The sequence below is a fragment of the Dasypus novemcinctus genome, chromosome 12, assembly GCF_030445035.2.
Source record: "Dasypus novemcinctus isolate mDasNov1 chromosome 12, mDasNov1.1.hap2, whole genome shotgun sequence".
Lineage (NCBI taxonomy): Eukaryota > Metazoa > Chordata > Mammalia > Cingulata > Dasypodidae > Dasypus > Dasypus novemcinctus.
In genome coordinates, this window is record NC_080684.1 from 100,142,208 (window position 1) to 100,160,924 (window position 18,717).

The 18,717-nt window shown below is 40.8% G+C and overlaps 1 protein-coding gene across 19 annotated transcripts in view; it reads left to right on the plus strand.

Moving 5' to 3' along the window:
* TNRC6B (trinucleotide repeat containing adaptor 6B) overlaps positions 1-18,717 on the plus strand; it is a 283,298-nt gene that overhangs the window by 214,150 nt on the left and 50,431 nt on the right. For all 19 annotated transcript variants that reach the window (XM_071218713.1, XM_058309155.2, XM_058309161.2 and 16 more), the window contains 3 exons: positions 2,546-2,567; positions 12,249-12,590; positions 14,788-17,127. In XM_071218713.1, the coding sequence (XP_071074814.1) occupies positions 2,546-2,567; positions 12,249-12,590; positions 14,788-17,127 (2,704 nt within the window). The remainder of the gene's footprint in view (positions 1-2,545; positions 2,568-12,248; positions 12,591-14,787; positions 17,128-18,717) is intronic.

Sequence of the window (18,717 nt, forward strand, 5' to 3'; positions counted from 1 at the left end):
CAGTGTTCTCTTGAACTAAAATTATCAGTATTTAGAAATGATTAAAGTATGTATCTGTAAATTTTCATTGTGGATCCCATTAATGGAAAAATGATTTAAAATAAAGATGGTGTAGTTGGATTCTAGAGTGAATTGGGATTATTGCTAGTGAGAATAAGGTTTATGCAGCCAGACAGTCTCTATGGTGTACTTGTACCTACGTTGAGAGTTAAGTAGTGACAGCAAAGAGGAAAATCACCTTCAGTAAATTTCAAGGTAAAAAAAAAAAAAGTAAATTTCAAGGTGGTTAAATATGAATAATAAAAATTCAGTCATAATTTTGTTGAAAAATATTTTAGGTTGCTGACACAACCTGACACCTGGCCTATGATACTGTTTTATCATTCGAACCACTGCATAATTTCAGAATTAAATTCTGATTTAGCAGTTTTGAAAAGAAAGTACAAAGCTTACCATGTGATAGTCTTAGTGGTTTTCAACCTTTATGGTAGAGACAGTGCCTCAACCAGGAGGTTTAAAATGTGCTAGGTGGAAATAATTATAGAGAATGTGCCAGAGCCTCTGTTGTGCTTTCAGTCATTCGGTCAGCAAACATTTGTATTGTCTCCTCTTAGTGCTTCCACGTCTTTTGTGCTGCTCACCCCATTATTTTATAATCTCTCTTTAGACTAAGTTTCTTGAGGTTTTACTCATATTTGTATTTCCAGTGTCTCAGGCAGTACCTATTGTGTAGTAGTCTCTCAAGAAATGTTTGTTGAATAAATGATTGCTCAAGAAATGAATGATGACAATTTGTTTTTCGTAAGGATCTGACATTTATTTAAAGCTCAAATAAAATTACCTCCATGAAGAAATTAAACATGAGCTATCCCTTATGTTCGGTGGCTGAGGTGGTTTGCTCTTTCCAGAGCCATCACAGAGTACACTGTGTAAGATTTCCATTCACGAGAGAGGTGTCAATGAAGTGTTCCATTCTCATTAATTAGATTGATGCTGCTAAAGAAGCATTGTTTAGTGCAGGCAGAACACATCCTTTGATCATCCAGCTTGTCACCCTCTGGGGGACAGCTCTTTTAAGAAAACCCACAATATAAGACATATTTGACATTATTTGAGTTTTTTGCTTACCATTGGGGAAGACGTTGGCTTCCTTTAAAATGGATCTTAAAAATGGTGTTCTAAGAAATATTTACAATGTTATAAAACCTAAATTGCCTTAAGAAACTGGTATATAGATTCAAATCAGTTCATTCTTGCATAAGTAGAATTATAGAAAAATTATTCAAGAGTATTTTTCAGTAGAATTTAGCTCTGTAACAATTAGTACTGGGAACCATTTCATTTAAAGATGCTGCCTACCAAAAATTCAACACAGGAAAATCAGCTTTTCTTTTAATGCGTGGAGGTCAAACAAGTGGATTGTTTAACTCAGATTCAGTATCTGGCAATGGTGTGCTGGGATGAATTTTGAGGTGGGCTGCCTAGCTATAGGACATACCCTCCAAAAATGAGCGTCTCTTCATAAACACTCATTGCAGGAACCCAGTATGACTATCAGCAACAAATAATCAAACTTCTTATTTTCTGGATTGAATATTTTCATTACAAAAGTAAGGTAACCAATATAAAAATGCTTTAAAAAATAAAGAGTTGGTTAAGGGAGTCAGAATCAGCCATAATCTCGGTAATGAAACAAAATTCCTATTAGAATTTTGGCTTATTTCCTTTTTGATGTGTTTCTTATGTAGGAGATTTTGTGGCTTTATATTCAGGGCATGTGTAATTAGATGTCCTTTATTTTCCCCTCTTAACGATACCAGAAGCAGTTTTCCATGTGGCTCCTAATCATCATTTCCAAACTCTCTAAAAGCCCATTATTATATTCACCATGTCCAACCTTTTACATTAATCACATCCAATAGATATATATTTTTTTAATTTAATTTAATTTTTTTGGAGCTCCTGAGTTTGAACCCTGGACCCTCGTACATGGGAAGTAGGCGCTCAAACCACTGAGCTACACACACTCCCCTAAAGAAATACTTTTAACAAAACACTCTTTATTTGTTCAAAATTTGCATATTTCAATCTTCCTGCAATATTTTATGCTGTTTTACATAAACTTTTATAATAACAACAAACATTTGTTGAGCATTGGCATAGAATAACTGCCCTTTGCAGGGAGATCCATTCTTATCTCTATCAAGCAGATAAAGAGAACACTGAGATCACATAGCCAGGAAGTGCCAGGGCTTGATTTTGAATCCTGTTCTTGTGTGATGACGTTCAGCTGCCTCTGATGGTACCCCCCACCCCCACCTTTTGCTTTAAGATCTAATATTTGAATCTCTACTCACAAAGGAATATGGCCATTGTGTTTAGGAGGAGGGGATATATAAACTAACTCCCAGTTTCCTTTTCTGGATTTTAACTGTGACTGGGTATCTGACAGCTTGAATTACTTGAGTCATCAGAGTTAGTCTTATGAAATAACTAAATGAAATAGTGAGTCTCATTTACTTATGTCTGTTAATTTATTTTGCAGGTTACGGAACAAAAAACCAAAGGTAAGATTTTCTTTTTTTTCTTTTTAAGTCAGAACCTCTTGTGTTGAGAATTTACACTGTTGCTGACTTATCCTCCCATCCACTTGAAAAGAGTTGATGGATGTAGAGTAATTAAGATTGGTTGTTTTCCCTCACTGAAGAATAGCAATGACAAATTAAAATTACTTGTACTAGTGTTTCTAGTTGGCCTTGAATGATTTTGGAGGTAAAAGAGATTACCAAAATTAATACCTTGTTTTGAAAGTATGTGGGTCATGATTTTGAACTGAACCTTTCAACACTTTTTTCAAAACAGCATATACAAAATACCAGCTCCTAATTTGCAGAAGGGAACTGCAGAGGGTTGTTAACCACTTTGATCTATAACACGCATTGAGTTTGAAAATTGAATGTTACATTTAGGGTGTTCTCACTATCTTCTGAGCTAGAGCCTAGAATATGCTTTTAAAAAACATGATTAAGTTTAAGTAGGCTAACTCTTACAAAATAGTGATGTACTGTCAGCAGAAGTCCCCCACATCATTCTCAGTCTTTATAGTCTGAGTCTTTTTCGGTTCTTTTCTCCTGTTAATTTTGATTATCCAGTTTTGTTTGGTGATGGTCACACTTTCAATCAGTTCCACTTAAAACTGGAGACTTAATGACATAAGATCAGTGCTCTACCACCTCTCCTTGCCCACCCAAATATGTGGTTCTCAACTAGGGTGTGCATAAAGGCATTTGCATTAACTTGTGAAAATACTCTAGTCCAGGCCTCTTCCCAGACTTTGACAGTCCTAAAATACATCCCTAGTGGATGTATTTTGAAAAAACTTTGCCAGTGACCCTGGAACATGTCCCAGGTTGAGAACCTCTGCCCTAGATGAAGGGGGTAAGATGAGACTGTTGATAGCATGGAGGAATGGAAAGGTGATGGGGAGAGGTCAAGACTTGATGGGAAGCCCTCTAAAGATTGGATTCTTCTTTATTTTGTTTTGTTTTGCTTTGCTTTGTTTTGTTGAACTAGCAGACTGCCAAAGCAGGTCACACAGTGATGGAAACTTGGGTGTGGAAAACAAATTCTCAGATGACAGGACATTACTGTAATCTATTTTCTAATTGAAAGGAGAATATAGTGTGGGGTTTTATGGTGATTTATAAAATAAACTTAGAAGAAACATTATTAATTTTAATTCTCTTAATTGGTTAGAGGGAATGGTGTTCTGCCATTGGTCATTCAGCCAGTTCCCAACCCAAAAGTAGGTTTTACTTAGTATCTATGTAAATTTCTTGCTTGAAATGTAAATTACACTTTACCATAAATAGTGTCATTCATAGTGGTATGTTATCCATATTTTCTAAACCAACATACTATCTAGGACAGGATTTGTGCACATAAGTATTTATATTTATAAGCCTTTGTGATGATTTAAGGGGACAACAGATGAAAAAATTGGCATTTTCCTTAGGCTTTGTGGTTACTAGAATATGGTAGTCACTAGTCAGGTAGGCCTGACCACAAATCTAATGCTTATGAAACCAAGTACTGTTTGTGCTATAGAACCAAACTAGCTCTGTATGGTAGGTGGTGTTTCTACTGGAAAACTCAAAATCCATTAAACAGTCTTTCAAAAATAAAATAAAATAAAACAAAAATACTAGGTCAGCTCTCAGAAACACATTCTTCTTTCCTCTGCCAAAGTCTTAAATGTCAAACTTTCTACTCACTACCATATTGTGCTTTCCACTTGGGATCTTTCTCCTACCTAGTATGGAATGGACTACTGCCCCAAAATTTCCATACTCTCCCTCCTTTCTGTAAAAAAATAAAATAATTTGAAAGTGACTTGTGAGCCATTTAGGGTCTTTTATGAGATTTTGTTATTAGAAACATTGAGTAATTAGGGAGTAAAAATAAGAATTATCCCTGTATTATGTTAAGACTGTAAATGACCTTTTTTATTCCCAATTTTATAGCCACATCTTCATCTTTGTTCCAGAGAGGCTGCCTAGGCACTCTAAGTCTCAGTCTTCTATTCCCTTAGCTGACATTTATGGGTTCTATTCCTCTCCCCAAAGATGACTTCTTCCTCAGACAGTCTTCCCCTTAACTCTGAATCCACCCCCTCTTTCCCCAACAGACCCTGTAAGAAAAAAGAAAAGATTATGTTGATGCCAAGTCTCTGGTTGTACAGAGGAATGAAGTAAGATTTTTCCATATTTTAGAGAAAAAAAATAGGTTCATTATATTGTCTTCCTTTATCTTCCATTATTAAAAAAAATAAGAAATCTGGAGAAAGGAACAGGGCAGGGATTTTAAGTGGAGTTTATGTGAAGACATGGGTTAGAGCTGGGCATGCTGCTCTGGTAACATAATAAAAAGCACTGAAGGTAAGAGTTAATATCCCCCTTTGTTTGGATATTAGCCTTAGAATTAAAAACCTGACAGATTGATGTAATAGGCCAGTTTAACAGGATGAAATTCAACAGGGATAAAGGATAGGAATAAATTTGAGAGACCTGGTCACATGACTATATAGTAAGGAATTGGGCATAGCAATTTAGCCATATTTAAAAGTTTGGTTTTTTATCACCCAACCAGCTGCCTCGGGTCTAAAACCTGTGAGGTGTCTTTGACTTTTCCCTGTCCCTCACACGCTATCATCAGATCTACATTAAATTCTGTTGAACTGAAGCATCTCTCCAGTCCGTTCCCTCTCTTCCCTTCTGTCACCACTGCTCCTAACCAGATTCAAGTCCTCATCACCTCCCCTCAGGGCTACAGGGGTGGTGGCTAGCTTAATGGGAGTTAACAGTATGGAATGACTGATTTATAAAACCTAATGTGGACTTAAGCTGTATTAATGGAAATAGAGTATCTAGGAAGGGATGCAGTTCCTCTGACAGACACCACACTGTGGAAGGAGATCAACCTCCATGGACCATGTGGAAATTGGGCCAGATTATTCAAGGAACCAGGAAGGTTAAAACCTGGGATATTTAACCGAGAGAAGAGGCCTTTCAGGAGGTTCAGGGAACTTTCTTCAAACACTTGAAGGGCTTTGGTACCTGACGCTGAATAGGTCCTTAGTAAATATCTGTTGTATGTTTTTGTTCAGTGAGACTTGTTCTGGCCCTAAGAGGACCAGTGGTGACTCAAGGCAACAGGAAAAAGCAAGCTTCCAACTCTGTGTAATTTAAAAATTTCAGATACTATTGTCTAATAACCTTACCCATTTACTCTACTTGAACACAGTGGAAGGACAGCATCTTTCCCATCATCCTACCTGGGGTTATGGACAATTGCAGTTTATTTGGTCACAAATCTATTATAGTAATATTGGATTATTTTTCCAAGTGAATAATTCATAACAAACTACTTGCAGCACCTCCACAGTAGTAGTGACACTTAACGTGTTCTAATACTGTGGCGAGGGGCCTCTTGTTCAAAGACGGCTGCCTCTAGAGAGTGGAATGAATGCAGTGTTCTAAGTCATGGGCTCAGTCACATAGCCATGAAAATAGTCCTGAGGGTCGGTGATGAGGACTTGAATCTGGTTAGGAGAATGGTAACAGAGAGGAGGGAATGGACTGGGGAGATGCTTCAGTTCAGCAGAACTTAATGTTGATCAGGTGATGGTGTGTGAGAGAAGGGGAGAAGTTGAAGACACCTTCCAGTGTTTTGACTCGAGGCAGCTGGTTAGGTGGTGGTTGCACTCTGAGCTATGGGTGGAGGAGCTGAGGAATAAGAGTAAGGGCGAGGGGAAGGGTAAAAGAGATCTGGGTTAGAGATAGTGATTTAGGAAACATTTGCACATAAGGGGTAGTTAAAGCCTAAGTATGGCAGAGTTTGTTGTACTTGAAGAACTTATTTGTGGGGAAGGCCTGCAGGCCCCCTGAAAACACTCAGATTTTTTTTTTTTTTTTGGAGGTTCCTGGAGCCAGGGATTGAAACCAGGACACATTGGCTCCCCTGAGTTGGTTTTTTCTTTCTTTCTTTCTTTTTTTTTTTCAGTTGACACCAGTAACTGAACCCGGGACCTCGTGTGGAAAGCAGGTGCTCAACCACTTGAGCCATATCAGCTCCCCAGATTTTTTTTTTTTAAGATTATTTTTTTAAATTTCTCTATCCTTCCCCTCTACCCTCCAGTTGTCTGCTCTCTGTGTCCATTCACTGTGTATTCTGTGTCAACTTGTATTCTTGTCAGCAGCACCAGGAATCTGTGTTTCTTTTTTTTTTTTTAAAGATTTATTTATTTAATTAATTCCCCCCCTCCCCCGGTTGTCTGTTCTCTGTGTCTATTTGCTGCGTCTTGTTTCTTTGTCCACTTCTGTTGTCGTCAGTGGCACTGGAAGTGTGGGCGGCGCCATTCCTGGGCAGGCTGCACTTTCTTTCGCGCTGGGCGGCTCTCCTTACGGGGCGCACCCGTTTCGCGTGGGGCTCCCCTACGCAGGGGACACCCCTGCGTGGCACGGCACTCCTTGCGTGCATCAGCACTGCACATGGGCCAGCTCCACACGGGTCAAGGAGGCCCGGGGTTTGAACCGTGGACCTCCCATGTGGTAGACGGACGCCCTAACCACTGGGCCAGGTCCGTTTCCCAGTGTGTTTCTTTTTATTGCATCATCTTGCTGTGTCAGCTCTCCATGTGTGCAGCACCACTCCTGGCCAAGCTGCATTTTTTTCGTGTGGGGCAGCTCTCCTTACGGGGCGCATTCCTTGCACATGGGGCTCCCCTATGCGGGGAACACCCCTGTGTGGCATGGCACACCTTGCATGCATCAGCACTGCGCATGGGCCAGCTCGCCACATGGGTCAGGAGGCCCTGGGTTTGAACCCTGGACCTCCCCTGTGGTAGGCAGACGCTCTTATCAGTTGAGCTAAACCCGCTTCCCTTCCCAGATTTTTAAAAAGATACAACTCCTGGTCAGATTCAGCTGCCATTTTGCAACTCTGATTATAAGGGGATAGTCAAACAAGCATAGGTTGTTGATTGTTGTCTGGGGCCCTAATCAGACTCACTACATGGTCTTGTGTCCTGTGCATGAGCCAAGAAGGTTTTTTTTTTCTTTCTTTTTTTTTTTTAAATATTTGAACAATTGTTGTATTAGTCAGCCAAAGGGGTGCTGATGCAAAATACCAGAAATCTGTTGACATTTATAAAGGGTATTTATTTGGGGTAGAAGTTTACAGTTACCAGGCCATAAAGCACAAGTTACCTCTCTCACCAAAGTTTATTGCCACGTGTTGGAGCAAGATGGCTGCCAATGTCTGTGAGGGTTCTGGCTTCTTGGGTTCCTCTCTTCCCAGGGCTTGCCTCTCTCCAGGCTCAGCTGCTCTGCTATCTTCACAGGGCCAGCTATAGAATATTAGGCAAATGGCTTGTTTCTCTTCCCGAGGCCTTCTTTCTTTCCTCATGACTAAGCTCCTCTGTGTACTTACTTCCCTGGGCTCCAGCTCAAGACTCCCTTCTCTGCGGTGCAGTTTCTCTGTGAGTCCCCACCCACCAAGGGGCAGGGACTCAACATCCCACTGACATGGCCCAATCAAAGCCTTAATCATTGCTCAATCAAGTAAAAATAAAACCTCTGAATCCAATACACTCTAATACTCCCAGAGGAAAAGACCAGTTTATAAACAATCCAATATTTCATTTAGGAATTCATCAATAATATCAAATTGCTACAATTGGAAAAATAGAACAATATTTTGAGATATGAAAGTGATATAAAATTCATATTTCAGTGTCCATAAATAAAGTTTTATCAGAACGTAACCACACTCATTCGCTTATATATTTATTGTCTAGCTGTAAAGTTGAGGAGCTATGGCAGAGACCTACGTGGCCTTTGAAGTCTAAGATATTTACTAACTGGCCCTTTACAGAAAAAGTTTTCTAACCCTTGTCAAGAGTATGAGATGCCCACAAATGAAAGGAAGAAAGGAAGAGCTGAAGAACTAGCTGGAGGGAAGCGGATTTGGCCCAATGGATAGGGCTTCCGCCTACCACGTGGGAGGTCCAAGGTTCAAACCCAGGACTTCCTGACCCATGTGATGAGCTGACCCTTGTGATTATCTGGCCACATGCAGTGCTTTTGCACGCAAGGAGTGCTGTGCCACACAGGGGTGTCCCCGCGTAGGGGAGCCCCACACGCAAGGAGTGCACCCCATAGGGAGAGCCGCCCAGCGCAAAAAAAAAAGCTCAGCCTGCCCAGGAATGGTGCTGCACACACGGAGAGCTGATGGAGCAAGATGACACAATAAAACGAGACACATTCCGGGTGCCGCTGACAAGAATACAAGCAGACACAGAACACACAGCGAATGGACACAGAGCAGACAACTGGGAGCGGGGAGGGAGGGCGGGGAAGGGGAGAGAAATAAATAAAAATAAATAAATGAATCTTAAAAAAAAAAAAAAAAAGAACTAGCTGGAATGGGTCTCACAAAATGGAGACAGGAAGGAATGACCAGCAGTGTCAGAAGTTGCAAAAAGGTCAAAGAAGAAAAGGTCCAACAAGGATCCAATGTCCAGAAGACTGGCAATTAAGATTACCTGTCATTTAATGAGGAGAGAAGCTTTCAGTGAGATGTTCAGAGCAAAAACCAGGGTGCATTGGACTGAGAAGTGGGTGGAAGGTAAAGAAACAGTATTTTGAAGTTACTGAAACTTGTTCAGTGGGCCCTGGCATTGTGTGGCATCAGACTTGGGAGTTTGTTTGTAAACTTGCATTACCTCTTAATGTTCTTCAATCATGGGCTGCCCCAAGAAATTTTCAGCCTGAAGTAATGTCTTTTCTTGAAATTGTTTTAATTACTACTTTTTGTTTGTTTGTTTGTTTGGTACCCTTGAAGTAGTTAAAGAAAACTAGTTAAAGAAAACGGTAGTTTGTTTGGTACCACGCAGCACTTGGGTTTGTTTTGCATATACACTTAGGTAAAATTTTAAAACCTGCCTATTTCAGAATTCTCATAGATGAAAGAATGCTTTTATTTGAAAAAAGTGTCATCTTACTAAAGTTTTTCAGAAATAGAGCAGTTGGAAGTTTAAACTTAAGATATGAGAATGGTTTAAGATAAAGGAGATGGGGAAGGGGGAAGATACAATCATTAGAGTACAAAAATGGTTTTCAGAAGTAAGTGAATGGATATTAGAAAATAAAATACCTAGCATTTTCCAAATATCTTTATTTCCCTTTGATACAGAGATCATGTTTACATGCCTTTATTTTGAGCAGCCCATCTTTGGAAACATTTACACTATAAAGAGAGGGCCTGAAAAGTAACATTCAGTCTTAATGATGATTCCTGCCTCTTTAGTCTATGTTCTAGAGCATGATATGGTGTGCACACTGATTTTGATGACTTGGATTTGGATCTCAGGAGTCAGACTGAATCAGGCCTCCTACCTAACAACTGCACTGATCTCCAGTTAGAGTGCTTAGAATTCTGATTGGCCTTTAATATACTTAAAGTTCCTGGAATTCACAAAAAGGTGCAATTAAAAATATATATATATAGAATAAGGATTTATTCAAATCCTGAAACGCCATTTCTTTATAACATATACAGCAGGGCTTTTCTGACTCTGTGTCCTGGAGTTTTGAATGATTAATCTTCTGGGACAGAGCTCCTTATTGGAAGGAAAGTGGTTGAGGCATGGACCCATTTTAAGATAACTTTATCATTTATTATTCATTCTATCTCGTAATGGGAAACTGCTTGTTCTGGTGAGTTTCTGCAAGGAATCTTGCACTATGATATGGTGTTCAACAGATTTCTTTTGTCAAAACAGTGTTGTGAATGTAAAATTAATCAAAGTGGTCTTCAGACCTTAGTCCTGTGGCCTGCTCATTTTGCTTTGCAGGGCTGCTTGCTGCTATGACTATGTCTTGTTCTTTTTTAGGGAAATGACTTAAGGCATATAGCAGACCTGATTAATGTAAAATAAAGGTTCTAGCTAGCCCTTTTATATAGAGGTAGCCTCACACATACATATCTACCTCCACTCCAGAAACCACTTGGGAAGAATCCCATCCTTTGCCAGATTCTCGTTTATTCTCATAATAAGAGGAAAGGTGATTGGGAATGCTAAATGCTATGGAATCCTCTAGACTTAGATAGAAAATCATTCTTTGTATAATTAAATTTTATTCATTAATCCACCAGTTATTTATCCATTAGCCATTGTAGGTCATGCAGAGAGTACTTTGTTAATATTAGGCAATGGCCAGTTTATTTTCCTGAGTCACATGTTTATTCTGCTCATGAGATTATGGATCCTCTGACCTTCCTTCCATACGGGGAGGCCTAGTACTACTGCCTCGATGACTGACTAAGGTTGGACCCAGGGGCTGCCTTGAAGTTAATCCAGGTTCTACTCTTTTCTCTCTTACTGATAGTATTTGGCCAGTGTCAATGGTGGTATAGGTTGGGCACCCTGATTTCTAATGATGGATCTCTCTCCTCATAAAGGGGCTATTTAAACAAGAACATGTTGGCCTAGCATCGTTTCAGTAGTTTGAAGCAGCATTGTCGCTCGAGCTGGCCCTGACATTACTCTAGATGGCAGGAAATGTTGGCTTCAGAGTCATCTGAATTATCAGGCCCAACAATTATTTCAGTACTACTGCCAGCCTCTATTTGCCAGGGAGATTTTCATGGACAGGGTGGTGGTTTTTTGGTAGGATGAGGCAAGAGAGTTGCAGATCCTGGAGAATAGACTCGATAGGGTTGAGAGGGAAAAGCCAAAGGGTCCTGCACAGTATCTTCACATTGTCCTACACATTGCCATACTTCTTGTTTGCCATTTTAAAAGTTGACCTAAAAAAAGTATTAAAAGTATTTAAAGTCAATAGGAAGAGTGTCTACATTTTCAAATTTTTATTTTAAATAAAAAGTTGAAAAAAATGCACAAGGGACACTTAAAAACTTTTTTTGATACATACTAAAAAATATACAACATTTAATTATTTATGTGTAGGTCTGAGCAAGATTCTTTGAGTTCATTTGGCTATAGAAACAAAATCAAGTCAAGGTTTGTGATTCTCCAGGCCTGAGGTTCCCTGTAGATTCTCTTCTGTGTCAGACCCTACGAACAAAAACATGAAAGATAGGTTCCTGCCCTTGAGGAACATATGGCCTGGTGAGGGAAAGGGGTCTGGCCTGTAAATGAAAAATTTCAATATAATGTGATAAATTCAGTGGTAGAGAAAGATGACACAACAGAAAAGGGTCCTTAGCCCACCTAGACCAGAGGCTTCAGGAAAGGTTTCTCAGAGACCTTGGGTCTTTAAGGCTGTGGATGAAGGGAAGGGGCCTTGGACTCAGAGCCTTTGAACCCTTTATCAGGGATGTTGCCTGGGGCCCATATGTCTAAGTATCTCTGTTAAGCAGCTCTTCAGGGAATTCCAGTTTTGATTTAGAGGAGTGAAAGGTGATTGCTTCCTTCTGCCTCTTAATTAATGCTTTGCAATCTCATGATATTGCTTTCTTTGAATCCTTGTCACTGTCACTCCCTAACTTTACCACTACCTTCAATAAACTGAAGATGTCATGGAGAATTTAGGACTCTGTCCCTATAAATAGAGTGAAAGGAAAAGAGTTGTCTCATTAGAATTGGTCTCATGTAAGCTTTTTAAAAAAGTTTCACAAAAATGTATTTGATTTCAAAGGCTTGTTCCCTGACTTATCTCTTACAGTGCCCGAAGTGACGAAACCAAGTTTAAGCCAACCAACGGCCGCCAGCCCAATTGGCAGCTCTCCATCGCCACCAGTCAATGGTGGCAACAATGCCAAAAGGGTGGCAGTGCCGAACGGACAACCGCCAAGCGCCGCCCGCTACATGCCTCGGGAGGTGCCTCCGCGATTCCGTTGCCAGCAGGACCACAAAGTGTTACTAAAGCGTGGGCAGCCCCCTCCACCGTCCTGCATGCTCCTTGGAGGTGGGGCGGGGCCTCCTCCCTCCACAGCACCTGGAGCAAACCCAAACAACGCACAAGTGACAGGAACGCTGCTGCAGAGTGAGAGCGGAACTGCACTAGGTATGGAGTCAGGGTCAGTGAGACAGTTTCACAGCTATCAACAGTCAGTGATGGTTAGATTTTTCACTTGTATTGCCTGGTGTAAAGTACACAAAAATCATTAAATCATGTAGAACTATTGGAATTATTCAAAAGATGGAAGAGGATCCCAGTATGAAATGTGTGTAAGCATTTCTCTTCTGAAACTGGGTTTTAATGTCCTGTAAGTGTGTGTTCTTAGCAAGCAAAACTAATGTAACTACGGTTTGTTGTCACTGTTCAGAACATTTTTTTTCCTTCTTAGACAAGAGCATTATCACTTTGAGCCTCCATAGTTGCGGCTGTCACACCACACATGTGTGCTCAGGGAATGATTGGAAGTTGGGCTAGCTACTAGTATGGAAGACTGTTCTGAATCTCCAGGTGCCCGTGTATACATTTCCAGAATGTTAGGTGTATAGAGAGAATGTCTCTTAGATAACAGTAAAAGAATCTTGGGAGGATACCAAATAATACCATTCTACAGTCTATCAGTAGGTATTTATAAATCATTATTTCCCTAGATTTTGACCTTTGCTTTATCTAGTTAAAAACTTTATATTCAACATGTGAAAGTACTTAATAGCTCTGAATTGTATGTGTAAATGTAGTTAAAGTGAGAAATTTTATAAACGTTATTTATGGGCTCTTTAGCTGGAGGGTTCTAATATAAATTTTTAAGGAGTTTTTAGTGAAAATTAAATAGCTAGCAGCTAGGAATTTCCAGTTTTTAGTAGGTGATTAATTTCAGCTTATCTCTTAAAATAAATTTTGAGCCTCTATTAAACTTCAGAGCTTCAGTATTATCATATTTGGTAAGAATGATGAATTGATGATTGTCACCAATAGGATGCTTTCTTCTTGTGCTGAGTTCGAATATAGAATTGCCCAGAAAACTCTGTCACCGCCTTGTCATGTGCAGAGTGAGAGTGGTAACACAGACTTCATGCAGAGATGAGCCCAATCCATGAGGCTCCCCTGTATTGGCTGTCAAGCCAGTCCCAAAGCAGACAGGAAAAGATTTCATGGCTTTTTCTTCCTAGCCCCTCATAACCAGCTGTGAAAGGAACATGTGAGGGGATGATCATGTCGAGTGTTTTTGCCACTGAGTATATGCAGACCTGAAGGTTTGGGCTGTATTGATTTAAAACTGCTTGGTTAAAGGAGCTAAAATGAGTTTAGAAGAAATTATCTAGTGAAAATGTCACCATATATGGTGAATTTCTCCAAAATCTGTGCTCAGCTGGACTAGTTTATCAGATTCATTTTCTCATGATACAAGCTGTAGCTGACTCATGCTGTGTGCCCCCAGCACTTAGTTCAGTGGGCATTCGTCATTCAGCATATGCTTGCTGAGCAGCCTTGCGCTGGCCACTGTGTGGAATTCAAAAGTTAACAGGGTAAAGTCTCTGCCTACAAGGTGCTAACATGGGGGAGGAAGATGTGAATATAGTAACTATAGCACTGAGCAAAATGACTTTAGACAGGACAATTTTATTTTCAGGTGATGTGCGAAAAAAATAAAAAGCTTCATAGAAGAAATAGCACTTGAACTAGGCTCAGAAAGATGAGTAAAATTTCAGTATGTGAAGTCAGGAAAAAACGTTAGGTGCTGATGTGGAATGGTGCCAAGGTGAGAAGGCACACAGGTTGTGTTGAAATTTCAAGTGGTGTGGAATGTTGACATTTACACAGAAAGAAGCAGATTAGACTAGAAAGAGAAAGGTTGGTTGATCCCAGATCGTGGAGCATCTTGGTCAGATGCCAGGCCAAGATTCACTTCATTCTTTGGACAGAGGAACTGCTGAACGCTTTGCATACAGCAGTGATATAATCAAAGGTGTGCTTTTGAAAAATCATTCCAGCCAAGAGTGTTTAGAATAGATTGAGACAGAGAGCCAGGTTAGAGTGTTATTGCAGTTGTCCCAAGATATAAGAAGCTGTTCCCTGTCAATTGGAATGGCAAGGAGATAGGTTTGAGGGCTGTTGTGGAGTTAGACTTAGCAAAATAAAAGAAGCAGTTGAAACGGAAGAGAAAAGACAACTAAGGACAATTGTGATAATGCATCTTAACCAGCCTACGGGGAAACGTGATAAGCTCTCTTAGAGGCAGTTTGAGTTTGAGGTGTTAAAAGTATCTTCCAGGTATAGCTGTGATTGACAAAAATCTCTTTTCCAGACTCAACCCTCGGAGGTGCTGCTGCTTCAAATTATGCAAATTCCACTTGGGGCCCGGGAGCCTCCTCCAACAACGGCGCCTCCCCCAACCCAGTTCACATTTGGGACAAGGTGATTGTAGACGGGTCTGACATGGAAGAGTGGCCTTGTATTGCCAGCAAAGACACTGAGTCTTCTTCCGAAAACACCACAGATAACAACAGTGCCTCAAACCCTGGCTCTGAGAAGAGCACGCTGCCAGGAAGCACCGCTGCGGGCAAAGGGAAAGGGAGCCAGTGCCAGTCTACAAGTTCTGGGAGTGAGTGTAATCTTGGGGCCTGGAAATCTGACCCAAAGGCTAAATCTGGTCAACCTTCTAACTCTACCACAGAGAGCAACAATGGACTAGGGAATTGGAGGAATGTGGGTGGTCAGGATAGAATTGGATCTGGCTCTGGCTTTAGCAACTTTAACCCAAATAGCAACCCATCTGCCTGGCCAGCGCTGGTCCAAGAAAATTCTAGGAAAGGGGCATTGGAAACAGATAACAGTAATTCCAGTGCACAGGTTAGCACAGTCGGTCAGGCATCCAGGGAACAGCAGTCAAAGATGGAAAATGCGGGTGTGAATTTTGTTGTCTCTGGCAGAGAACAGGCTCAGATTCATAACACTGATGGACCAAAAAATGGAAACACTAACTCCTTGAACTTAAGTTCACCAAACCCCATGGAGAATAAGGGAATGCCCTTTGGATTGGGCTTGGGGAACGCCTCCAGGAGCACTGATGGCCCTTCACAAAGCACTGGAGATCGAAAGACTGGGAGTGTTGGATCTTGGGGTGCAGCTAGGGGGCCTTCTGGAACTGACACAGTCTCTGGACAAAGCAACTCTGGAAACAATGGGAACAATGGAAAGGATAGAGAGGACTCCTGGAAAGGAGCTTCTGTGCAGAAATCAACTGGGTCAAAAAATGACTCTTGGGACAATAACAGATCTACGGGTGGGTCTTGGAACTTTGGCCCTCAGGACTCTAATGACAACAAATGGGGTGAAGGGAACAAAATGACATCTGGGGTCTCTCAGGGAGAATGGAAACAGCCGACTGGGTCTGATGAGTTGAAAATTGGAGAATGGAGTGGTCCAAACCAACCAAATTCTAGCACTGGAGCATGGGACAATCAAAAAGGCCACCCCCTCCCTGAAAACCAAGGCAATGCCCAGGCTCCCTGTTGGGGAAGATCTTCCAGCTCCACAGGAAGTGAAGTTGGAGGTCAAAGCACTGGAAGCAACCACAAAGCAGGAAGTAGTGACAGTCATAATTCTGGCCGTCGGTCATACAGGCCCACACATCCTGATTGTCAGGCTGTCTTGCAGACTCTGTTGAGCCGAACTGATTTGGACCCCAGGGTGCTTTCAAACACTGGCTGGGGCCAAACTCAAATTAAGCAAGACACAGTGTGGGATATTGAAGAGGTGCCAAGGCCTGAGGGGAAATCTGACAAAGGAACTGAGGGGTGGGAGAGCGCTGCCACACAGACCAAGAACTCAGGGGGCTGGGGAGATGGACCCAGCCAAAGCAATCAAATGAAGTCTGGGTGGGGGGAGCTCTCAGCCTCTACAGAATGGAAAGACCCCAAGAACACAGGGGGCTGGAATGACTATAAGAACAACAACTCTTCCAGTTGGGGAGGAGGACGACCAGATGAAAAGACATCTTCTTGGAATGAGAGTTCCAACAAGGATCAGGGTTGGGGAGGTGGACGCCAGCCCAATCAAGGATGGACTTCTGGAAAGAATGGTTGGGGAGAGGAGGTTGATCAGGCGAAAAACAGCAATTGGGAAAGTTCTACAAGTAAACCTGTGTCTGGGTGGGGTGAAGGAGGGCAGAATGAAATTGGAACTTGGGGTAATGGTGGGAATGCAAGCATAACCTCAAAAGGTGGATGGGAAGATTGTAAAAGATCTCCAGCATGGAATGAGACAGGCAGACAGCCCAATTCCTGGAATAAACAGCACCAACAGCAGCAACAGCCACAGCAGCCACCGCCGCCACCTCCAGAGGCTTCTGGTTCATGGGGAGGCCCACCCCCACCACCTCCAGGCAATGGACGACCTTCTAATTCCAACTGGAGCAGCGGGCCACAGCCAACAACACCTAAGGATGAAGAACCCAGTGGTTGGGAAGAGCCATCCCCACAGTCAATTAGTCGAAAAATGGACATTGATGATGGCACTTCAGCATGGGGAGACCCTAACAGTTATAACTACAAGAATGTGAATCTGTGGGATAAGAATTCCCAAGGGGGCCCAGCACCTCGAGAACCAAACCTGCCTACCCCGATGACCAATAAATCAGCATCAGGTAAGAAATGACTTTTTCTCACAAGTTATGATGAGATAGAAAAGTCTTAAACCAAGTCAATTTTATAAGCTGCATTTATTCACCTTAGCTTGGTTCTGAGAATCTTATGTATTTTTGAGTGTTTTATTTTTTTTATTAGAGAAGTTGTCAGCTCAAAACAATCAGGCATAACATGCAGATTTCCCATACGTTACCCTTCTTCCCCCAACACCTTGCATTGTTGTGGAACATTTGTTACAGATTATGAAAGAACACCATCAAAATATTACTACCATAGCTTACTCTTTCGTGTATTTTTATTGTTAATAGAATCTCTCCTTTTATAAAATGATAGTGACAGCAGATGGCAGTCGGACATTTTTTTAATATTCTTTCTTGGCAATAGGAAAAGATGGCAACCTTGCATTAGTCCCCCAAAATTATTGATTTTGAAATTGTGTTGATTTACAGAATCCAAGGTCTTCTGTCTTGCTAAAAAATACTGTGCTCTAGATTTTAAAATAAAGACTTAAAATAGTAGCAGAAGTAGACTTGTTTTCCATTCTCTTTCTACTTGTGGATAGATCCTCATTGTTTCTCTTTACTCAACAAAGGGATGTATACTGTGTTGTTCCAGAGGTCCTTAGCATGTGTAGCAGAGCTGGTATCTGGGAGATTTCACTCTCTTTCCAGATGATTTTTAATGATTATCTCTAGAGGTGGAGTACTTTGTTAAAGGCTTGTTATCTTCTGATAATTGGTTGCCCAAATTTACCGAAATTTTAAAAAGCGTCAGAAGGCTGATTCTTTGACATTGCAAGTTGTATATTTGCACATGTGTGAAACTTCCTTCCCTCCCTATTTGAATAGGAAGCATATATCTGGAAATTAAAAGTAGTGCTTGCTGGTTGTGTGTGTAAGGCCGTGTGGATTAGGTTGTTCATAGCTACACAGTGAAAGGCAAACCCCTGAAAACACAAAATGCCGTTCATGGGGGGACTGGTCCAATAAAGTTTGGTTGGCTTTAAAAATATTAAAAAGGTAGTGCTGGTGATGTCATAACAATTAGTTTAGCATTGTCAACTTGAATGTCCGTGTAAATCACATAGTCCAGTAAATTAAGGGGATTTACTTTTCAAGTCTTCTTTTACTTAAAAATAATTGAAATACTAATAAGTTTGTCCACTCCCCCAAATAAGTCTCTTTTGTTCCAGCATGCAATGAATCCAATTCTGCCTCACCTAGCAAACGATTATTTATTGGGTGGGGGAGAGCAGCTATAAAGAGTATTCTTTTAAAAATTGAGGTGAAATTCACAATATAACATTAACCATGTTAAAGTGAACAATTCAGTGGCATTTAGTACATTCACAGTGTTTTGCGATGACCAAAATATTTGCATTATATCAGAAGAAAACCTCGTACCTTATATAAAATTTTTTTTTAATGAATGATTATCTTAAACTAGTTAAGTGTCTTAAATATTAGGTGTAATGAGGAAGGGAATATTGGAAAGAAAGAGAAAGGAAGATTTACCGTTAACTCCTTATCTAGAATCTTTCTAAAATAAAACTTTCTAACATTTAAAAAACTGTTTGCATGTATCAAAAC